Source organism: Polypterus senegalus, chromosome 2, assembly GCF_016835505.1.
Source record: "Polypterus senegalus isolate Bchr_013 chromosome 2, ASM1683550v1, whole genome shotgun sequence".
Classification (NCBI taxonomy): Eukaryota; Metazoa; Chordata; class Cladistia; order Polypteriformes; family Polypteridae; genus Polypterus; species Polypterus senegalus.
Genome location: NC_053155.1, coordinates 299,370,375 through 299,396,618, shown reverse-complemented (window position 1 = coordinate 299,396,618; position 26,244 = coordinate 299,370,375). Strand labels below are relative to the sequence as shown.

At 36.4% G+C, this 26,244-nt stretch overlaps 1 protein-coding gene across 2 annotated transcripts in view; it reads right to left on the bottom strand.

Moving 5' to 3' along the window:
• The window catches only part of cog6 (component of oligomeric golgi complex 6), a 216,735-nt gene that overhangs the window by 96,475 nt on the left and 94,016 nt on the right, over positions 1-26,244 (bottom strand). For both annotated transcript variants that reach the window (XM_039745832.1, XM_039745833.1), the window contains exons 5-6: positions 7,695-7,806; positions 1,959-2,041 (exon numbers count right to left, since the gene is read on the bottom strand). In XM_039745832.1, the coding sequence (XP_039601766.1) occupies positions 1,959-2,041; positions 7,695-7,806 (195 nt within the window). The remainder of the gene's footprint in view (positions 1-1,958; positions 2,042-7,694; positions 7,807-26,244) is intronic.

Here is a 26,244-nt window from a genome sequence, read left to right as displayed (position 1 = left end):
ACATAAGTTTAATATGTCACTATGCTTAGTACAAAATAAATCTACTCACATGTACAGCTAACACAAGGCCAGATTTAGCACACAGGGGCTCATCATTTAGAACTGCTAGGCAAGCATTAGAAGACAAGAAAGGGACAACTGCGAAATGGCCGTTGTACAATGTTCAGCATGACATTGGATCTTGTTTTTCTTGTTTGGAATGACATGATTTACCTAAGTGAGGGCCTGCACATGAAGAAAGGGTATAAAGCCTTGGAACATTGCCTGGCACACCTTTGAAGCTGACGGACGGATGGGAGATAACATCATCTGATCCTAAAAATCCTTCCAGCGCAACGACGAAAATGGCAGACTGTATATATTAAGCTCCCACTTCGGTAATAGTCTTGTCATGGCTTCCTCGTCTGTTATGCCACGTAAGGAAGCTAAGTTATTTCTCTTATGTGATTTCTTACCACCGTATAACTAAGGGTAGGGTATTGCCTTTCAATTTTATATCTATATAGTTTCAGGTTATGTAACATGCCGCAATTACAAAAGAACATATTCTAACAAGGGAGCTAGCGCCCCCTGCTGGATTGAAATCCCCACATGAAAAATGTAACCCTTTCTAATTTTAAAAAATGAAAGACTTCATTTTCTTATTGACTTATAAACGGTGGGTTAAGCTCCTTTTAATTACACAATATATATTGATAAGTAAAAAGCATACTATAGGAAATCACCACAGAGGTATTGCTGCATAATTTTATTCCAACTGGTCTTACTCCATCATAATCATCATCATCATCATTGGACTACCTGCCATTTTCCAGGTTTATCCAGGTTTGCCTGTTACCCCTCCAAATCTGTTTTCTCCACAGTCCTAGGCACCCTTTGGGTGACTCCAGATAATGCTATTAGGGGATTATCAGAACTTTGACAGTGCACAATTTAAGCAAAATATTTATAAACCAAAGAACATATATGTTATGTGTAACTTAACTTCATTCTTTATCAGAGATATTAATTGAGAGGTCGCTTTCCCTGCACTATGACCACCTATGGGCACATACCTTGGAATCAGTTCATAAAGTATGGAGATACTAATGATATCTTCAAAATTTCTATGTAAAATATTTTCAAATGTTAATGCTAAGAGAAGATTAAATAAGTTGGTCAAGATTCCTTTTGTCAACCAGCCAATTATAACCAGAATTTAAGTCAACACCTATAACTATCACTGTCCTTCTTGCACATAGCTACTTTGTAGGGCAACATTTCATCATGGTTTAAGCTAGGCATTTTGGATGTATATTCAAATGGTTCCTGTATGAATTTCTGAAGTAGAACTCTAAGGTACTGTGTGTAAACCGGCTTTTAATAATCCATTTTAAGAATCCATCTTTCATGGGTTATATTATATGCAGTAGAACAATAAAATCTGCAAGTGACAGTCACTCATCAAACAGATTTTTGGATAAAACAATGCATTAGACAAATCTAGGTGGAAAAAGGATCAATATACCAACACATATTTTTGTTTAACACCTCTGATGAGCTGACAAACATAATGTTCCTTTGATGTGAAATTCAGCCTAGACAGGTAAGAAAACTAGTGTAATAGATAAAGTTAAAATTTAAGAGGATAGAATATCAATGAATTCTGATGTTCTAATTTTATAAAATTCCCCATGTAAGTACTGGCAAACAATCTCAGTTGGCCATGCTTATCTTTATTATATCATTAAAACTCTTCGCACATGTCTCTTTAATGCAAGAGAGGTTTCTATATTAGTCATTATGAGGCTTTCAACTAAAGAAGTTCTTTTCATCTGCAGACTATTTCTCAATTAACCATGACCACGTCATCAAGTATGCACTTATTCACTTGTAAAAGGAAAAAAAAACCTTATGCAGTACATTTATTTATATTTTATTAGATACCTTAAATACTATTTAAAGGAAAGGATGCTTACCCTGCTGTTTGTTGGTTGGTCCTCAGGAGAATTTTGACATCATTGTGAATATGCTTTACTCTTCCAAGAGCTTTGAAGAAATCCTTAAAATAAAGAGAAAATCTACATAAATGGAATCAAGTAATGCTAATGTAAATAAAATTATATGGTCAAATTTCTAATTCATAAGAAAATCACACGACTTAATGTAAGTATTGATAGCAATCTTACAACTCTGCCACTTTTAATTTTATAGTAGAGTTTAGTCTTTATGACAAATTAGGAATTCATTTCTGTGAGAATTAGCAGTTATCTTATGTACATAAGGTAAAACAAATTACAGCTGCTTCTTCAGCTATATTTGAAACTGTTATATAATATAACACATTTTTTGTATGATTTTCAACATATATATATATCTATACGTATATATGTGTATATGTAGACACTAATGTGTGTTACTAGGCACAACTTTTTCAAGAAATCCCTAATGTTACTTAGAACTGCAACTTTGCAGAATACAGAGTTAACTGCACTTTTTTCTATGATTAAAGGAATGTTTGTTTAAATTGGAGGTATAGCATGAACATGTCAATAGGAAAATGATTCTTAAAAAAACATTTTATTATTTTTTGTGCATCTGGATCAGTAATATAAGCAAAAGAAAGTATACGTTACACATTCTAAAGATAATCTCTAAGTTTACTCATGAACCACCACAACCGAGCTCAAATTCATCTGTTATTCAATGTTATGTTCAGTTTTAAATGCTTACATATCTAGTGCTCATAAATTACTATTTGCATTTGTTCTCTTAATAATAATAATAAAATACCAAATGAAATAATTAAAAGGAAATACGCTTAAAGGTAAGGGCAGAATGGCGTCTTAACGATAAGCACTGCTGCTTGAAGGATTCAGCATCCTGGGATCACACCCCATTTCTAGTTGCTACCTTTGTGGATTTTATGCGTTTTACCAAAGTCTGTGTGGGCCATCCTAAAGTCGGGTATGTTAGACTAGCTGGTGATTCTAAACTGGCCATGTGTATGTGTGTCTCCATGATGCCATGAACTGTAAAAGGCCACTCGCAAATTGTGCTGTGTTGAATTTCAGCTTGTGTTGGACATTGAGAAGATTGGCTAATGCCTATAGCAGCAGTGAATAGAATTGAACAAGTCCGAGAATGTTATGATGCACTAAATATAAAGGTAGATATGAGTTAAAAAAACATACCAGTATAGAAGAAAGCATTGAATGAACATAATGCAATTTAAAGAAAGTTTTAATGTGTTGTGTGACAAGTAGGATAACTGACATATCTGGAATTGATGAATTGTAGTCAAACAATCAGTCTGTTCCTGTGTCCATGACACTCACCACTTGGGAGTTAAAACTATTCTTTTATTCTTCTGATTTAATGCTGTGGTATTCTATAAATGTTACATTTCTGTAGTAGTTGCAATCCTGCTTTATAAATACAAAATAGGATTGGGCAATATACAGAATTTTTTATTTGATGCAATATTTAATACAGTTCAGCCAATAACGTGGTATTCATTACCTTAAATTTTCCACAACTACTTCACAATATCAAATAAAATCCACAAAATCTGTAGCACGCTCTTGTCAGACCCACCAACATTTCCTGGTGGTGTTAAACGAGGAAAACAGAGTGGGGATCAGAAGAGGAAGCATTTAGAACCATTAGGGTTATTGCTGCTGCTTGCAAATGGTTTGATTTTCCCAGGATGACAGTTCAAGCAGTAGAGCGTCTAAAGACAGAACGTGTTGCTGCATATGACAAAGCCACCCTTGCATACAGAGTGCCTGCAATATGCTCTTCTGCCTCCTTGCTACGCAAACTCCCATACAATATTTGCATAGTGAATGAGCAGGCAAGCAGCAGCCATAAAAGTTGCAGTGATAACCATATTGCAGATCTCATTACTGACCACTTAACTTGCACCTAGAATATACCTGTACAGTGTCAGTGATCAAATAACTACACTAGCTACTAATTCACATCACGCCAAGAGTGAGACGTCCATGCATCCTGAAAGCCTTTGTTCCTACATTTCACACACTCTCTGCTACTGAAATATTTCAAGCAGGAATAAAAACAGCAGCCTTCAGTTTTTATTTTTTCCTTTTTTCAAAGTTCATGTAACAATTATGGGGTAAACTACATTACCGGCCACTTTATTTTGATAATGGGTCAGTATTTTGTTCAGTAGTTGAATTGAGCTTAATAGCTGTGACAAAGTCTGTCCTGAATGATTCAGTTACAATGTTGTATTATCTCATTTTATGTAGTGTTGTTTTGTCCTTTTGTACTCACCGTACTTTGTGTCTTGCTTTAAGAAACAGAAGTTTGTAATGTTTAACTTAGAGAAAACCCAAGCAAAATGACACCTTTCATTGGCGAACTAAACTTTTCAGTTAGCCAATAAAAGGTGTAATTTTGCTTGGCTTTTCTCTACATTCATAATGGCTAACACGGTACAAAACCCTAGTACTAATGTTTAACTTACGTTTCCCAAGCTGAGTGTGTCAATGAACAAACATAATTTTATACAGAGTTCTAAAAGATTAGCTAATGTCTATATGATGTTTATCATGTTTATCTTTAGTTATATATTACCTTTCCAGCAAGCGTTTAAGGAATCAAGAGGGAGGCCAAGTCAAGACATGTTATACTACCAGAAAGATGGTAAATCATACTAAGAAATGAAGAACAGAAGACAGAGTACAATGAAGGAACTGGCAATCACTAAAGAAGAACAAGTAAGTGTTCATTCATACAGTGTCTTTAACACAGTATGGGGCAGTGTTTGGGATATGGAGTTTCGCTGTATGGATTTGGTACATAAATGTGAATAACACTGAAAGAGTTGTAAAGATTAACGGTGGAGATGGGAGTATCTGTCCACAAGACCACTCAAAGCTGTACACTCCACACTCAGCAAAAAGAAAAAAACATGTTTGGAGTTTCCCTAACAGCATGTGGTGGACTCCACAAACACATGAAAATAGATTCTCTGGTCAAATGAGACTAGAATTTAACATTCTGACCATCATGGGAAATGCTGTGTGTGAACTAGGGGAGAGTTCTCTACCACCCTGAGAACTCCATTCCGACAGTGAAGCATGGTGGTGGTAGCATCATGCTGTGGGGATGTTTTTCATCAGTAGGGACTAGAAATCTGGTCACAATTGAAACAAAGACAGGTGGCACTAAATACAGGGAAATTATTGAAGAAAACCTGTTTCAGTCTGCCAGATTTCAGACTGGGATGAAAGTACACGTTCCAGCAAAACAATAACCCTAAACATATTGTTAAAGCTCCACTGGAGTGGTTTAAGGGGAAATACTTAAATGTCTTGGAATGTCTTTAGTAAAAGCCCAGACCTCAATCCAATTGAAAAACTGTCACATGACTTGAGGATTGCTGTACACCAATGCAGCCCATCTAACTTGAAAGAGTTGGAGCAGTTTGGCCTTGAGGAATGGACTACAATTCTAGTGTCTAGATGTGCTAAGCTAATAGAGACCTTCCCCAAGAGACCTGCAGCTGAAATTGCAGCAAAAGGTGGCTCTACAAAGTATTGACTTTGCACGCACAGGATTTCTGATATTTTTTGTCTCAATTATTGTTGTGTCACAATAAAAAATATTTTGCAATGTCAAATGGTAGGTATGTTTTATAAATCGAATTGTGCAAACCACCCAAGAGTCCATTTTAATTCCAGGTTGTAATGTGACAAATCAGGGCAGACAACGAAGTGGGTGAATACTTTCACAAGGCACTATATGTGGGGAGTGAATACTTTCACAAAGCACTGTGTCTGCAAACACCAAATAAAAAACATGTAAATCATACAAAATATGTACAATATTTATATGTACAGTATCATGATCTGTTGTGTGTAAAGTATTGAATTAAAAGCTTTGACTTTTTTATATATAACAGACAGATTTGGGGAAGAGGGAGAGAAGAATAGAGAGAGGGACTAACAGACAAACCCAGACACTAGCAATGGCAAGCAAGGTTTTGAACGCAATACATACAATGTAAACTCAAAAATAAGCACATGAGACATAATGGTTTGAAATACATGCTATATGAGAATTATCTTTGACTCATGGTTATTCATGAAATTGTTACACTTGGGGCGTATTGTTGCCTTTAATAATATTTCATATTACTAATGTGAAACATATCCCAGTTTTATGTTATATATGATGCTGACCTTCAGTCTTTAAAGCGTTTTGAGAACATATCAAGGTATATCAACTGTCACACTATTGTTCAAAATAATCACTCAGACCTAAGGTACCATTACAATTTTTACCTGTTTAGGATGCAAATCAGATTCTACTTTTTTGCACAGATGACAAAAAATACCTAGATACCCTTTTTGTCTTTATTGTATCGTATGGCGGTTTGCTGTGGTACAAAGACTAAACACCTAATATTTTTTTTTTATTCATTTGCAATTTCCTCAGCCATCTTAAAGAGAAGGTGTCCTTGATACTTTTTCAGGAGAGCATCAAAAGGTATAAAGCAGGTTGCTGGTTACCTGTAAATTTTGTAATCTAAAGCAGATAACTGTTTCTACTCTTGCTCCCTTGACACTGACTAAACAGTCCCATCCTTTCATTAAGTTTCTTATATTCTAAATCATTTATAAAGAAAATGACTAATTCAAAAAAAAGGCTGGATAAACTTTAAGCTCTGATGTGTGTGTCATAAAGAACTGAAAGTTATTTTACTGAGGAGTTGCGCAGTTTAAAATGTGCATAGCATTTCTTGCCTATCTCAGATATACTCTATCTCCTCTGAAATACAGCATCCCAACAAAGAAACAGCTACACCCCCTAAAATCTATACATCAAGTCCAGCAGCAATTCTGTAGTAGGCTGTAATTAATAAACAGTACCTTAGCTTAAGTGTGTTGTTTATGAAGATCACCATATATTCAATGGGTCTGCAAAATCAGAACTAGCAACAAATGCATTTCATTGAAATGTGCCCAGTCACGATGACAATAAAATCATCTGAATTGAAATGCTGCAGTCTGAACCTTAATTTTTGTGGCAGGCAGTGCCTTTATTTTTAGTCATACCACTTTCCACATAGCATTTAATGTACTCATTAAGATGACTGTATAAGTGTTTGATGAGGATCCAGTCAGCTTACAAGGAAGTCTGTTTGATTTAACTCAGCCACTCCTAGCCAGCATTCATGAAAAATGGCAGCAACTGTAGTCAAGCAGACTTCTTGGTTACTGAACAGGCAGTATACTATCCTGTTGTCTCTCCAATAGAAAAATATGTTAACAGCAACAGGTACAGTGGCAGTGTAAACCTCTGTACCTATCATAGTGGCATTTATTGCAAGACAAAAGCCAATCATATATTGAATGGTAGTTGATCATAAAGCACACTCAAGTGGCAGTTTACAGTAAGACATGGTCAAATACAAACCTAACTCCTCTTCACATTAAGGCAAGTTGTAATCACCAATTAACCTAACCTAGCCAGCATGCCTTTAATTTGTATCAGAAAATGAGAATATCTGGAAGAAATTCATACAAATACGGGAAGAACACACACACACACTCCTCAAAGACAGTGGCATGGCTAAGAAATAAACACTGAAACTGGGAGGGAACAGAAAATACATTTCTACTACCATAACACCTGAAACCTAATATTCATAAGAAGTTTGTCTAAATTATATATTAACTTACTTCAGTAATTGGTCCATCTCTAGCTGCATGCAGTGCACTCATTTCTTCAGATGTCAACTGAAATTTAGCTAGAAAAGCATTAGCCACTTGGGCTCTTACTTCAAGTTGGTGGCTGTAAAAATAAATAAATAAATAAAAATTAAGTAGTCTGTTTTAAAAGATTAATTAACGATTAACTAAAACTTAAATTACTAATGACCTGATAAACCATCCATCCATCCATCCGCTATATCCTAACACAGGGTCACAGGGGTCTGCTGGAGCCAATCCCAGGCAACACAGGGCGCAAGGCAGGAGCAAATCCCCGGGCAGGGCACCAGTTCACCGCAGGGCACACACACACACACACACACACACACACACACACACACACACACGGGACAATTTAGGATCGTCAAAGCACTTAACCTGCATGTCTTTGGACCATGGGAGGAAACCAGAGCACCTGGAGGAAACCCACGCAGACATGAGGAGAACATGAAAACTCCACACAGGGAGGACCCGGGAAGTGAACCCAGGTTTCCTAACTGTGAGGCAGCAGCGCTACCACTGCGCCACCGTGCCGCCAACCACATGGGCTATATTACTAAAACTTTTAACCTTCCAGTTACCAAACAGAACAGTTTAAATACTGACATCTCTTCAAAATCATTCACTTATTAAGATGATATCATGAAAAATAAATGTTTAGTAGTGTAAAAACATGCTTGCATATAAGAGACTCAGAAAACAACAAATGCTGTAACACTCTGCTTGAAATGCATGAAAAAAAGTTTTTATTTTCATTTACATTTAATTGAACATTATGCTTAAAGAGAATACAGCAGCATACTTTTTCTATAATTTTTAACAAATGATCACAATAGACGTATTATACTGTTGCTAAAATACAGTACTAACCAAGGAAAAATAAACAATTATACTGAAATACTGCAAGGGGAAATGCTCCCCATCATCAAGATTGTAAAGTTAATAAGTGTACATCATATCTCTCTATTATAATAAAAATAATCCTGGGACATGACGAGACTTTTTAACCTGGGACGAGATGTGACTTTTTCAGGGAGATACTTTCACATCTCGCAAGATGAGACTTTGGGCCAAGAGATTTAACTACGGCCAGGGCCGGAAATAAAAGACAAAGAGTAGATGACAAAGCAGAACATTGCAAAGAATTCAAAAACATTGGTGTGATACACATGCAGAGCAGGCTAGAGATAATGAAATTTGAAAGTTAAAAAAAAAAATGATAATAAAGATCGCATTAGAGCAAACAAACAGAAATTATTACTCTGTGAAATAATGGAACAGCAAAAACAGATCAAATACATTGTTCAGATTTAAACTTTAAGATCGTCTAATTCGTGTTGCCATCAAGGAAAAGTACTGTTTCTTACCAATGAAGGGGCGTATCTGCAAGAATTAAAAGATTTGTTGTTTGGTGAAAGTGAAATCCACAAACACAAGTGGCATAGATGCAAAGTGGCTGGTGCATTGCGCAGTCCGGAGGGGTTGGCTAACAAATCGGGCAGGGGGCAAAGCCCCCTAGTAACCATTAAGATAATGAGCTGAGTAACTAGCAGACTGTAACTAGACTGATACATACATAAACCAATAAGAACCCAAAACAACCAATTATATGTTACTTCGGTAAATTAGTAAAAAAAAAAAAAAAAAAGTCTGCTTTCTTACAACTTAAAAAGTCATTTTTAATAATTAAAAAACATTTAGCAACATAACATTGGCAACCAATTCATAGTCACATCCAGGTCTGAAGCAGCGGACAATACCTTCAGATTTTAATTGAGATTTTAATTCTCTTTTTAAAGTGTTACGTTTAAGAATTTTGAACAACAGTTAGTCATGGGTTCTCCTCAACCAACAACAGCACATAAATCAAATCACTTGAATTGGACTCTGTCATTTATGAACCTAGCTACAGGGGTATTTGAGCTATGTTTTTAACTACATAACATTTTAAACTGCTGTTAAAAAGCATGTATTTAATTTAGTCTGTTAATTAATGTAATTGCACTGTTACATATGTATGTCAGATGAACACCTTCTCGGCTCATCACAAGTACTCAATACCCCAGCTGGAGTAAGAAGGGGCACTGTCGTTAACAGTCTTGCCTTTTCTCTCCTCTGCAGCAGCGAGATGTTCCATGAAGGAAATTTACCCAGCCTCTGGCAGCCAACGGGCTATAAAAGTCAGATGCCTCCTGAAGTTGCCGTCTCGTCTAGACCCGAACTTGAAGAAAGAATAGAGGTTCATATGACTGACCCCCTCTCAAAAGTCAAATACATCTAGGAAGCCATGAAGACTGCCTTACTTGATTTCTGTTTTGTGCCTTCATTTGATGATTTTCATTTATAATTATTTAAGAATTAAAAGCCCCCAAATTGGCATCCCAACACTTTTGATACTAACCCTACAGTTGATCACCCAGTCACACCATGTAGTATATGAAAATGACTTTAAAAAAGTTAATAAAATTAAAGCTTTCAAAGCAGCTAACTAAATCCACAAAAGCACCTGAACATTATTCCATGCATATATTTTCTAACTTCTTTGTATCACTGGCTTCACTAGTATTAATTTATAGACACAACTTTAATTTTTACCCAAAAACAAAAAAAAAAACAAAAACCCCATAGAGTTGTTTCTAAATGAACACAAACACTAGGTGGCAGCAACACTCTATGTAACTTAAATGTCATTTTGCATTCATTCTGCAGCTTTGTGTAGATAAAAGGAGCAAAATTGTGCTTGGCCTCATTGTTCATGTTAGTTATTTGATAACTTCTGACAATGATTTAACATGTGAGGTTTTTCTTTCAGAATAGAGTTGTATGGTTTTCAAGCATAATTATTCCAGTTTACATTTTTGTTCCTTGAAAATAATTTTCCAACATTTTATTTTATTGAAAATTCACTTTATAAATAATTTTTTCAATCACTTGCAATGACATCCCTTCTGGTTTCAGGTCATTTTTTTTTTCCAGGGATCCTTTCCCTGTGTAGCGGGTCACTGTTTGTATATGAATCAATTGATGATGCATCTTGTAAGAACAAAGAGCTGCAGGAGCTAACTGTCTGCACTTCACATATAAAACAAAGAGCGGACTATGAATCTAAAAGAATAAAAGAGAACCATTGTGAAAAAGATTTTTGCTATCCATTTTATTTTATTTTGCTGCCTTGACCACAATTTCTAGTTCAGCCCAGAATAAGGAATTTCATCCAATTCAATCTATGACTTTTCTTTAAATGCACCTTGGGGCTGTCACAAAAAGTACTTTCGTTGTGTTACACAATGACAATAAAGTGCTTGAACTTGAACTAGTGACATGCAAAATTTTGGGCCTCCTAGCTCAAAATGTCTGTTACAGTGACTACTTAAGTGAGCAGAAGATGAACTGATCATCAAAAGGCATAAAGTTCAATGCAAGACATTTCTTTTCAGCACTTTATGCAAGATTACTGTATTGTTTTGTTTTGTACAAATGTACAGTGAAATAAGGAAAGGGGCACCATGCAAAAGTTTGTGCACCCCAAGATATTTGACCTTTACCCAAGATAGTTTCAGACCTTCGTAAGCTCATTAGGGCTATCTATGGCTTTATCACAGTCATCGTTAGGAAACCCCAGGTGATGCAAATGCAAAGCTGTAATAATTCTCTTGATTCCTCAAACCTTGTCTCAACAATCAGCAGCCATGAGCCCCTTTAAACAGCTACCTAGCACTCTGAAAAATTAAATAATTGATTGTCACAAAGCAGGTGAAGGCTACAAGAACGTAACAAAGCCTTTTTAGGTAGCGGTTTCCTCAGTTCATAATGTTATTAAGAAATGGCAGTTAACAGGAACAGTGGATGTCAAGTTGAGGTCTGGAGGACCGAGAGAACTTTCGGAAAGGGGTCCTCGTCAGATTGCTAAAAAGGCAAATAAAAACTGTTTTGAGTGCAAAAGACCTTTAAGAAGATTTAGCATATTCTGGAGTGCTGGTGCTCTGTTCTACTGTGCAACAATACTTGAACAAATGTGACCTTTATGGAAGAGTCAGCAAAAGAAAACCTTTCCTGCATCCTAGCTACAAAATTCTGCGCCTTAAGTTTACAAATGAACATCTAAATAAGCCTGATTTGTTTTGGAAACAAGTCCTGTGGACTGATGGAATCAAAAGAGAACTTTTTAGCCACAATGTGCAAAGCTATGTTTGGAAAAATCACTGTTTCATGGACACAGACTAACAAACAGGGTACACCATTTGGAAGTTTAATCCTTTTCAAGCCAGGAATAGGGTGCCCTGCTCGTTTATGATTTCTCTGTCCCACATTTAGTTAACCTGGCAGGCATGTGGTTTGGATGTGTGAGAGCACTTTAAAATGAGTCTACAAAAATTGTCCCAATGGGACAAATAAAGGCAGACAGTCTATCTATCCATTTGTCTGTCCGTCTAAACGTATGCCAAAACATGACTTGTATACTATTTCAACAACACACTTTTTAAATTGTACGGTCTTGACACTCCATTCATCTCGTATTTCTTCGCATTCACATTTCAATCATATCTGAACCCTTCTCCCATCCTGAATATCCTATATCTCTGAAATGAAGAATTTTTTTTTTTTTTTTTGTTTTTAAATATTCCATGCCAAGGTGCAGTGTTTAGCATTGCTGCCACTCAGCTCTGCAGTCCTGAGTTCAAATCCATGGCATGGGAAATGCATATGTGCACTCTGCACATCCTCCATGCATGTGTAGATTTTGTTTCAGGTTGTTGTTTTTTTCTTCCACATCCCAAACATCATGTGCATTAATAATAATTAATATCTAAATATTCTAAAACAAAAACTTTCTTAAAATGGTTTTAGTTAAAGTATAAGCAATCTACCATACACAGTACATTTCAGTTCTGTCTAAGCTTTAAATTAACCTCATGAAAGACTCTGTTTTGGAATAGTGCATTTTGTAATGTAACTGCATGCATTCTGTCAGGCTAATCATCAGGAATAATTCATTTCTGTTTTAAATAGGAGAATATCCGGAAATAAGAAAAAAAAACACAATGATGGGATTTAGAATGGTGGTACTGATATTGACAATACAGACAGCTTAACAGAAACCATTTACATGGTGAAACAGAATTCTATTGTTTGCTCAAGACTCAATGTTAAGTTTATATGTATATGACAAAACACAAATATTAATGGTTAATAACAGTATTATTAGTTAATCTCATTTTCCACCTTACAAATAACCTAAATATTTTGCAATAATGTCTAAATATTCAAATAATAAAACTAAAAACTTTCATATAAATGGTTTTAAATGATAAGGCAATAGCAATCAACCATACATTGTGCACTTCAGTTTTGTAAAAGCTTTAAATTAATTTCATGAAAAGTCAGTTTTAAAATAGTGCAAAGTGAACTGTTAATGATTAACACTTTGGCTTAACAGCTATCAACAAATGGCATTCCAAAATGACTGAAATGTTTAAAATAATTTCTACATAAAAATGTATGCTTTTAGACTTTGAATTGATGAGCCACAACAACATTAGTACAGCTAGGTGTCAGTTTATGGCTACAGTGCACAGTAGTGGGACCAGTCTCATTTATGTAGGTTAACATGGTTTTAAATGACATGGGTTTTTTTCTTCTATTCGGTGACAAAGTTCAAGAGCCAAACAAAAGGTTCAGTTTGAAACACATCACTAGTTTTAAGTATCAGAGATCTGGAGAGGAGGGAAGGAAATATACAGACAATGTAGCATGGGCATGATACTGAGACAGAGGGGAAAAGCTGAGGGCAATCATAGGTCAAAGGAGCACTCCAGGTTTGATGCTTTAGTGGCATCGTTAATGCCAAGGATGAGAGCAAAGTAAGCAAACGTTTAGGGCGGTAGTGTCAGAAAACCAATTATCATTCGGCTAACTGGGGGGGATTGTGGTGAGCGTTTTCCTGCCTAAATTTCTGTACTTATAATAGACCTCACCATTACATAAAACCTGCTCAATCAAATTCAGAATTGAGGGAAGGTGTAGATGACCTTAAAGTCTCAATTCCTCTGATGCTAAACATACACCTCTGGGAACATTTGTAAAACAATTAAAACAATTAGAAACAAAATGAAATAATTCAGTCACACTTTAAGTATTATTCTTAAAATGGTTATTACTGCAACATTTTATTAAATTGTGTGCTAAGTGTGGACATATGTAATGTGATATGATACAATTTTAAAAGATCATCTGTGACTGTAACTTACTACTAAAAGACAAAACTCTCCTAAACATTATTATGGTTAGATGTATATTACTATGTTTATCTTAATCATAACACAATTATATATTAAATCAATATAGGAAAAACACTCCTTGACAAATCTCCAGTGGGAAATGCCAGGGACTTCATGATTCAGTATTATTCTGATACTTTGGTCACAATTCAATAATTATTTATACTTTTGTAATATGTTAAGAGGAGAGAGAGAGAGAGAGAGAGAGAGAGAGAGCAGTTAGGAGCACACACTGATACAACGCATTGCCGCACCCACCACATGACAAACCAACTCAGGATCCCAGATTAGGACCCGAGTTTAGCCATGCAACGGGTGACACCTCAGCACCACACTAGTTCAGATGGAGTGGAACTAGTGTGAGGTTTTTTTTTTATGGTGGCTGGAGTGCCAATTCTGCCACATAATATTTTAAAATGCTAAGTATAACATTGCAATGGAATTCAATTGTGCAAAATATTTAAAATTTATTTTTCACTTTTAATTTGATTGAAGTCAAAGTAGAAAGCATATTACTATAACCAAAAATTTGTCAATCAGTTACAATGAATAATAAATATAATTGACCCAATTCATACCAGTTAATCTGCTTTTTTAAATTTATTGTGGAAATCAACTGCAAGTATTTTGGCAATTTCCACAGTACGACTGGGAATATTTTGGGTCATGCATTTTATTTGCATCATCAAAATTTAGCTATGGATGAGCCCTTATGTTTGTAGCATGGTTAAAAAATAATAATCGAGGTTAGGGTTGTCAAAAAATAATTGGGTTCAGAATATTTCACATTCAAACATTTGTTTGAATATATACAAAGGTGCATTTTAAATTTTTGGGGCTATATACAGTAATTACATATAGAAATGACGTACACAAAGACCATTAATGAAAAGTGTTTATAATAAATTCAATTATTAAACAAGTAAACCGGGTTAAAAACTAATCAGTTCTCAAATACTTATAAAAGTTCCAAGTTCATTACCCAAAGGGGTGGGGGTTCTTTTTTGAGAAGATACCATAATCCTCATGTTCTTTTTCAATGTTTAAGGAATATTAACATTCTTTTCTTTTGCTCACAGAGCTTTGCTGCAGCACAGTTTTGTAACTCACACAGAGATGAACTTTGAACAGTCAAGACGACAGCAAATAAAGCATCCACAGAAGCTTGCAAATACTGCTGTCAAATGTGAGGAACGATTTTAGGTGAAGTTTCTTGCTTCTCCTCTTTCCTTTTGGCTAAATCAGGTTTTCGCATGCAATCATCACTGAATTCATTTGAAATCAAACTCTAGCACTATTGTCAGCTGAGGCTGAACAAAGAGGGGCTAATTTTGATTTTAACATGCCAGTCTTGAATATTGCATGTTTATAAAGTAAGGTCTATTTCAAGATATTATTTTGAAAACTAAAATGTACTCAAATTAACAACTTAAAATGTAGACTGAGAATTTGACGTTGAAATCCCACAGCCCTACTAACATTTGTTGTGTGCCACCTATGGGAAGTCCGACATAATACATAAGTTATGCAAGTACTAATACACTGCATTGATTTTACACTGCCATATACTGTATAAGGCACATCGTCTTCAAAACAAGTCCAATATGCCCAAGACCTTTTGCAATATATCATTGCACCTGAAAATAATATTTGCAGGCCTCTTGAATAAACTGTTTCTCTCCCCATTGCTTGATCTTAGACATTTTTCTTTTCTGATTTTCTTGTTTTCTCAAATTCATCACTTAAACAAAGAAAAAAAAAAATATATATATATATATATATATATATATATATATATATATATATATACACATATATATATATATATATATACATATATATACACATATATATATATACATATATATATATATATATATATACATATACATATATACACATATACATATATATATACATATATATATATATATATATATATATATATATATATACATATACATATACATATATATACATATATATATATACATATATATATACATATATATATATATATATACATATATATATATACATATATATATATACATATATATATATATATATACATATATATATATATATATATATATATATATATATATATATATATATATATATATATATATATATATATATATATATATATATATATATATATATATATATATATATATATATATACATATATATATATATATATATATATATATATATATATATATATATATATATATATATATATATATACATATATATATATATATATATACATATATATATATATATATATATATATATATATATATATATACATATATATATATATACATATATATATCTTGCTGCCTCAATCTGTTTTGGCCCATGGTTTCCTAGTCATTTTGTACTGACAGGAGGATGTGAAACATTTCAAAATTAATTCTCTAATATTGTTTTGGTTTGTGACCTGATTAGTGCTGGCTGCCTACTTGCTTTTTTCTGATGCCCCAGGACAGGTTTCAACCATTCATGACCATAGCTTTTGATTATGGTATCTCAACAAATAGATGGCTGGATGCTTGAACAGGTATTATTTTAGGGTTAATTCTTTCCTTGTCACTGGGATTGGTTCCAGTCCCCCACAAACCTAAGAACAAATTAATTGCCTTAAGAAAATTGATGAATGGATGGATGAATGTAAATTGTTTAAAACAATATCCATTGTCATTACATTCTCATCTGAAAAGATACTGATAACCCATATTATTAACATGTGTATTAAAAGAGATCTATGCCAAAAATAAATCTAGTATGTGATGCATTATGTGAGGCAGTTCTGATGAGCTGAATAGTTGTTCCATGCTGAATGGACACTAACAATTTAGGTGACAAAGGGTGGGAAAAAAAAAAAGTTAATGCTTAAAATATCAAACTCGATCTCCACCTGAAAAGTCACATGCATATAAACCCTTAACACCTAGATGGCTATACCTATGTCATCTTCTAAATAATATTAAAAGAACTCTGCAATCAAACAAACATCACGAAAAGTTGAAAAGCGTTGCCTTTCATCTGACTGCTGAATGCCAGCTCTGAAAAGTTAACATCACAGAGCTCTGACAATGCTCTGAGGAGGCACACCAAGTCAGTAAAAAAAAAAAAAAAAAAAGTCTATTCAAATTGAACGTCCAGGGAATGTGGAGAGAACACACTCTGCTTCATTCAGTATACAATGCTGAACATTACCGAGAAGACATAAAAGATCAATGCAGAAAAGGGAATAACATTAGTTGAATTTAGATTAAAGAAACAAAACTACAGATGCACAACTTAAACTGTATATGCAGACAAAAGGAATAAAGCATTCTTTCATTCTTCATTCTAAAGACTAATTGGATGAAAAAGAATTGTGCAGCATTGTGCTGTCTTTTAAAAGGAACACTTTCGAATTTGATGTAAAAATAGCCATTTTAATATAGTATTACACTTCAGATTGAATTTACTTCCTTTTTTGTTGTATGTTAAAGTAAACCTATCAAAATGTAAATATTCCATATTGTTTTAAAGCAATTTCATGTTTTTATTAAAAAGACAACAAAGCATAACTGACATATTGGGAGAATGGGTGCACAGTTCAAGTAGCTTCTATAAAGCCTTTTTAATACACCCTTATGGACAAGAGAGTCAAAAACTCTCAGCACACAGTTCAGACTGCACACATAAACTTTGAATAATATAGCCAATGAGAACTAAACAGCACTAATACTAACGAATTCCACTTTATGACTGAAGAAATGAAAGAGCCACATCTAGCCAGCTTTATTTTCCCAAGGGTGAGGGAGACTTGGAGGCGAGGCTTCTTGTTGGCAACAGTTGCCGTGGTGACAAAGCTTCTCCATGAAACAGCTATTTGGCAAATAACCCAAGGCCCCTCTCTGCTTTGTAGAAGTAGCAACAAACTCAGACTATTACTACAAGTTATCTTTGGACAATCATGTCTTAAGTAGAAAACTTACACGATATAAAGACCAATACTCTATTTTGAGCTCCATTTCTTCACTTGCTCTCTGGCTAATAAAGATGTCATATTTGTAATGTATTTTCAACTAAACTAATACATGATACTGAAATATTTACTGTTTTTTTATTCACTTTAATCTTTAGTAGTGCTGACTTCATTACTGCAACTAAATATAAATGGTATTTAAAATCTCTATGGAAATCATAAATCATACAACATACACAGTGAAGGTCAAAATCTTGCATTTGGATTTTCTTGTTTCAAAGAGCAGAGTTCAAGTAAGTCTCTTTGTCATACATTTCTCTAGGTCCTTTAAAGAAGGAGGATGGAAACAATCCGAAGATATGTGTAAATCATGATTAAGAAGAAAATAATAAATAAATCAATTCCACTGTTCCACGCAGCCATGATGTTGTGATTGATGCAGAATGTGGTCTGGCATTATCTTGTTGAAAAATGCAGGGTCTTCCCTGAAAGAGATGACGTCTGGATGGGAGCATATGTTGTTCTAGAACCTGAATATATTTTTCTGCATTGATGGTGCCTTTCCAGACATGCAAGCTGCCCATGCCACACGCACTCATGCAACCCCATACCATCAGAGATGCAGGCTTCTGAACTGAGTGTTGATAACAACTTGGGTTGTCCTTGTCCTCTTTGGTCCGGATGACATGGCGTCCCAGATTTCCAAAAGAACTTCAAATCGTGACTCGTCTGACCACAGAACAGTCTTCCATTTTGCCACGCTCCATTTTAAATGATCCCTGGCCCAGTGACAACGCCTGAGCTTGTGGATCTTGCTTAGAAATGGCTTCTTCTTTGCACTGTAGAGTTTCAGCTGGCAACGGCGGATGGCACGGTGGATTGTGTTCACTGACAATGGTTTCTGGAAGTATTCCTGAGCCCATTTTGTGATTTCCTTTACAGTAGCATTCCTGTTTGTGGTGCAGTGTCGTGTAAGGGCCCGGAGATCACGGGCATCCAGTATGGTTTTACGGCCTTGACCCTTACGCACAGAGATTGTTCCAGATTCTCTGAATCTTCGGATGATGTTATGCACAGTTGATGATGATAGATGCAAAGTCTTTGCAATTTTTCGCTGGGTAACACCTTTCTGATATTGCTCCACTATCTTTCTGCGCAACATTGTGGGAATTGGTGATCCTCTACCCATCTTGGCTTCTGAGAGACACTGCCACCTGAGAAGCTCTTTTTATACCCAATCATGTTGCCAATTGACCTAATTAGTGTTAATTGGTCTTCCAGCTCTTCGTTATGCTCAAATTTACTTTTTCCAGCCTCTTATTGCTACTTGTCCCAACTTTTTGGGATTTGTTGACACCGTGAAATTTTGAATCAACATATTTTTCCTTTAAAATGATACATTTACTCGGATTAAACTTTGATCTGTCATCTATGTTCTATTACAAATAAAATATTGACATTTGCCATCTCCACATCATTGCATTCAGTTTTTATTCACAATTTGTTTAGTGTCCCAACTTTTTTGGAATCCGGTTTGTAATAAAATGTTACTGGGGTGGAAGTATGAATCCAAAGTAATAATAAAAGGAATATATAAGTCAATACTTTATTTTTTAATTTATTTTGAAGTTGCAAATCAAGCTCAGAACATAGAAACAAGATGAGCTTATAAATACATATAAATAAGTGTATGCGTGTGCATCTATCTATATATATATATATATATATCTATATCTATATATATCTATATCTATATATATCTATCTATATATATATATCTATATATATATATCTATATCTATATATATATATATCTATATCTATATATATATATCTATATATATATATATATATATCTCTATATATATATATATCTATATATATATATATCTATATCTATATATATATATCTATATCTATATATATATATATACACATATATATATATATATCTATATATATCTATATATACTGCTCAAAAGAATTAAAGGAACACTTTTTAGGGGCAACAATGAGATGACCCCCAAAACAGGAATGGTTTAACAGGTGGAGGCCACTGACATTTTTCCCTCCTCATCTTTTCTGACTGTTTCTTCACTAGTTTTGCATTTGGCTACAGTCAGTGTCACTACTGGTAGCATGAGGCGATACCTGGACCCTACAGAGGTTGCACAGGTAGTCCAACTTCTCCAGGATGGCACATCAATACGTGTCATTGCCAGAAGGTTTGCTGTGTCTCCTGCACAGTCTCAAGGGCATGGAGGAGATTCTAGGAGACAAGCAGTTACTCTAGGAGAGCTGGAGAGGGCCATAGAAGGTCCATAACCCATCAGCAGGACCAGTATCTGCTCCTTTGGGCAAGGAGGAACAGGATGAGCACTGCCAGAGCCCTACAAAATGACCTCCAGCAGGCCACTGGTGTGAATGTCTCTGACCAAACAACCAGAAAGACTTCATGAGGGTGACCCAAGGGCCCCATGTCCTCTAATGGGCCCTGAGCTCACTGCCCAGCAGCATGCAGCTCGATTGGCATTCGCCATAGAATACCAGAATTGGCAGATGCACCACTGGTGCCCTGTGCTTTTACAGATGAGAGCAGGTTCACCCTGAGCACGTGACAGAAGTGAAAGGGTCTGGAGAAGCCATGGAGAACATTATGCTGCCTGTAACATCATTCAGCATGAGCAGTTTGGTGGTGGGTTAATGATTGTCTGGGGAGGCATATCCATGGAGGGTCACACAGACCGCTACAGGCTTGACAAAGGCACCTTGGCTGCCATTAGGTATCAGGATGAAATCCTTGGACCCATTGTCAGACCCTATGCTGGTACAGTGGCTCCTGGTGCACGACAATTCCTGGCCTCATGTGGTGAGAGTATGCAGGCAGTTCCTGGAGGATGAAGGAATTGATACCATTGACTGGCCACCACACTTTCCTGACCTAAATCCAATAGAACACCTCTGGGACATTATGTTTTGGTCCATCCAATGCCACCAGGTTGCACCTCAGACTGTCCAGGAGCTCAGTGATGCCCTGGTCCAGATCTGGGAGGAGATCCCCACAACACCATCTGTCATCTCATTAGAAGCATGCACCGATGTTGTCAGGCATGTATACAAGAACACAGGGGCCATACAAAGTGCTGCGTATAATTTTGAGTTGCTGCAATTAAATTTTGGCAAAATGGACTAGCCTGCCACATAATTTTTTCACTCTGATTTTTGGGGCTCTTTGAATTCAGGGCTCTGTAGGTTGATCATTTTCATTTCCATCAAACGATGTGGCATCCTTTCGCTCCTAACACATTACCCAGTCTATATCAGTATAGATATCCAGGAGGATTTCTTTTTCCCATTGAGATCTGATGTGTTTTCAAAGTGTTCCTTTAATTTTTTGAGCAGTTTATATATATATATATATATATATATATATATATACACAGTCATCCCTCGCTATATCGCTCTTTGACTTTCGCGGTTTCACTCTATCGCGGATTTTATATGAAAGCATAACTAAATATATAACGCGGATTTTTCGCTGCTTCGCGGGCTCTGCAGACAATGTGTCTTTTTACTTCCTGTACATGCTTCCTCAGTTGGTTTGCCCAGTTGATTTCATACAAGGGACGCTATTGGCGGATGACTGAGAAGCTAACCAATCAGAGCACGCAGTTAAGTTCCTGCTTGCTGAATGCGTTGTTAACCAGGAAGTCTCGTCTCGCTCATTCAGCATCAACGTGTTTCGCTGTGTAAAGAGTTGTGCTCTTTTGTGTTTATCTTTGTGCATAGTCAAGCCCTTCATTATGGCTCCAAAACGATCTGCTACTGCTTCAGGGGCCGTGCCAAGCGCAAACGGAAGATGTTAACGATTGCCGAAAAGGTAAACGTTTTGGATTTGTTGAAGGCTCTGATTCTTTTATTTAAAAAGTAGGAAAGGAATATAAGATCTACAGCCACAGTGTCCTTTTAACCAGGGTGCAAAACGAGTTGTAAGTGGATGTAATAAGGCAGTAGTCTGGATGGAATCTGCTTTAGGGATTTGGATTGAAGACTGCGAGAAGAAGAACAACGGCAGTGCTACACAACCACCTGAAGTGGCTCCTTTAAGGGCTGTAACGCTCTCCTTTGTTGTGCAGTAAAATAAAACTCATTGTTATCGGACAAGTCATCGTGTCATTGTTGGTGAGTAACCATAATTAATTTTCTACTTACAGTACTTAGTACATGTCACTGTACACACATTTACTGTATACTATTTTTCTTGCATTGTACGTATTTATTGCTGGTGGCCTGTCTATCGTAATGGCTGTAACATGTGATATCGGAGACACTCAATATCTTTAAAATAATATTTAGGTTTTACTGTATATAAACAGTGTGTTTATATACATAATTTCAATGAATCTTACCTAATATCTAAGAGAATACAAAGGATTATGCTGTATAACTCGGGGAATATTTATAAACAGTGTGGGAGAGTTTATAAGGGCTTAAAATATATAAAAATAACCATACAAACATATGGTTTCTACTTCGCTGATTTTCACCTATCGCGGGGGGGTCTGGAACGCAACCCCCGCGATCGAGGAGGGATTACTGTATATATATATATATATATAGTCAGGGATGCCAGGGGCAACGACCCGGCCGGGACACCGTGAGGGACCGGAAGAGGGTCAAAGCCCACCCTGGATCACGGGGCCGCCTTCCTGGTTGCTCTGGGGGCCACCGGTACAGGGCATGGAAGCTCCACCCTGTAGGGGCCTGTGGTCACCGCCAGGAGGCGCCCCAATGCCTTGGGGACCTGTTACCCCAGCACTTCCGCCACACCAGGAAGTGCTGGGGGGAAGACTTAGGACGGCACCCGGACAGCTCCCGGGAGGAGAGCCGGCACTTCCGCCAGCGGGGCGTGGGCTAAGGAGGAATGCCGGGAACACCTGGGGCTCATCCGGGGACTGTATAAAAGGGGCCGTCTCCATTCATTCAGCGCTGGAGTCAGGTGGAGGCAGGACAAGGCAAGAGAAGAGAGAGTGGAGGCGGCCCGAAGAAAGGCATATTGTGGCAGTAGGGGGCGCTAGTGCTCCCTTGAACCCCCAGGGATGACTCCAAACACCAGGTAAAAGTCCAAGACTTTTTATTATTATTCCTCAGAGTGCACCAAGCACCTTCCACACTACTCATATATCAATAAACTACTCTATTCACAAAACACTTAACCACTCCTCCTCGCCCAGACACTTTGCTCCTCTCCCACCCAGCACAGCTCAGTGTCTGGACTGAGGCATAGTCTTTTTATTGCCCCTGACCCGGAGGCATTCCTGTCCAATCAGACCACAGTTCCTTTTCCCTTCCGGCTCAGGGCAAACAGTCCTGTTCTTCACCCCGGGAGCACGTCGTTCCTTCCCGTCACATGACCGTGACGTACTCCCGGGGCATAAGGCACAAAAGAGCCCATAAGCCCCCCCACAGCGACTCCTGGTGGCCCCCAAGGTATCCAGCAGGGCTGTGTAAAAACACTACATAGTCCATAAGGCCCTGCTGGAACTCGGGACACGATCCTGCTGTCGGGAGAGCTCCTCCTGGCGGCCTGGGGGTGAGGGCGGAGCACGAAGCCGGCAGTCCTCCACAATATATATATATATATATATATATATATATATATAAATAAGACATTATGTGCCGTTCAACTGCATGTAATACAGTATTCACACAGGGTTAATGTCAGAATTTCTGCTTCATTATTATAATCTCTATCGATGTTACATATCTATTCAGAGCACAGTAATATGAAAAGAGAAATTGCCTGTGTGCTATCTGGTTAGAGCATGATTTCATACCTGTTTAGAGATTAAAGGTTAAATTATTAAATGAAAACAGCAGCTGGATTTTCATTTAACTAGGTCATTAAGAAATCTGCTTAATGTGTACCTGCCTTTGCTCCCTTCAGCAGTACTGAAAAGTACTCTTTCTCTGATCCTGTTATTTAAATATTGGTTTGTCTATCGCTCACCATACTGCAGATTAATTTTATTCAAATTAAAGGAGAAAACAGAAGTTGAGCGACACAAAATAAATGTTACAAGACAAAGATGATAAAATAAAAATACCTGTACAAGTAACACGTATCAATAAGGTATCCACATGGACAGCAAAAAAAAACAATGACCTAAGAGTTTAAGCAGTCTTTATGATAACATAATGAGGGGTGCGCATCTGCATTATAATTTAAAGATTACATAACTACAGCCTTATTAGAAATGCGGATGTAAATAACTGAAATTGCTAAGATTACTTTGGAGTTCAGATAACCACTGTCTAGAAAACCAAAAACCTGTTTGTGTATATATATATAAAAAAAAAACATAAATCCATGTTATAAAAGCAAAAGCATTTTTTTAAAGCAGGTCAACACACAATTCCACAGAGATAGTTCTTCTGTTAATATGTAAAACTACAAATATTTTGGAACAATAAGGAGAGAGTTACAGTAAATATTAAAACTATATTACAGAAGGCATTCAAATTTAAAAAAAAAAAATTCAAAAATGAATATATAGTGTGCCTCACAGTAAGGAGACCTGGGTTTGCTTCCTGGTTCCTCCCTGCATGGAATTTGCATGTTCTCCCCGTGTCTGCATGGGTTTCCTCCCACAGTCCAAAGACATGCAGGTTAGGTGCATTGGCAATCCTGAATTGTCCCTTGGAGTGTGGGTTGGGTGGTTTTTGCCCTGCAGTGGGCTGGCGCCCTGCCCAGGGTTTGTTCCTGCCTTGCTCCCTGTGTTGGCCGAGATTGGCTAAAGCAGATCCTCATGACCCTGTGTTTGAAAATAGCGTGTTGGATAATGGATGGATGGAATATATAGTGCAAAGAATTTTACCATTGGTCACTGAATAGCACTAGCATTACAGAGTCTCCTTCTCTCACATGTTCAGTTTAACCCTAGTCAGATGGAAACTATATTCTATAATTATCAGCATATTTTAGATTAATCACATACATTATATTTATTTGGTAAATTTTAATTGTTATGAATACATAAGGCTTACCAGTAAAAGGTAAAAGACTACTGTGGAGATTACATAGCCACCTAGGAGTAATGATATTAAAACAATTCTTCCAACTGATAGTTTTGTGATCTTAAAAATATTAAAAATGGTTTTTGATAACCTATATTTTGTTAAAAACTATACTGGGATGCTCAGATTGTTACCTTAACTTAACTGCAGATTTTTAGCAGTATGCTTGAGGTTAGCAGGTTAAAGGCTGTTCTCAGAGCTGGGTACAAGTAAAGAAACTGACAGAGTGTCTATCACAGTCTCACAGATCTCAGTGAGGAGACTCAGTGGTTCATAGATGAATAAACAGATGATGGTACACCAAGGCAGAGCCTAAGAATAGGTACTCTGTTGTAAAGTGCTTTTACTACCTGCATTTCTACAGGTATATTTTATACTGCATTATAAAGCAACATGAGTCAAGTTTTCCTAAGATGGCACTACATGCTTAAGGACAACCACTTTATCGCCATTTATGAAAGACAGATGCCCATTCACCTCAGCCCTGAGGTTTTAATATTAAGTAATACATAATGGTAAAGCAATTAAAAAAAATCATTAAGCACAAAATTACTGCAGTTCTAATTTTCCTACTCAGAGCATTAACAGATTACAGTTGTCTTAAAAATGCTGTTAAAAGTACTGTATTGGACCAAAAACAAGCAACAATTCAATTTTTAATGAGTCAGAAACATTGGTTTCTTGTCCTTTACCATTTTATCTTCAATACTCCAATAGTGACTTGACAGCAAAATAAACTGCAATATCAAGACTTCTCCTCCTTCTTCTTCTTCTTCTTCTAGCCGCTCCTGTTAAGGGTTGCCACAGCGGATCATCTTTTTCCATATTTTCCTGTCCTTGTTATCTTGTTCTGTTATACCCATCACCTGCATGCCCTCTCTCACCACATCCATAAATCTTCTCTTAGGCCTTCCTCTTTTCCTCTTCCCTGACAGCTCTGTCTTCAACATCCTTTTCCCAATATACCCAGCATCTGTCATCTGCACATGTCCAAACCAACACAATCTCACTTCTCTTGCTTTGTCTTCAAACCGTGCAACCTGAGCTGTGCCAACCCCACCCCCCCAGGTGTACTCATGACTACCTTTCATTATTACTTACCCTGTATGAACTGGCCACAAACTGTATTTAAAATATTCTGATTACATTCTTTTGTCTTTGCCAAAGCAACACA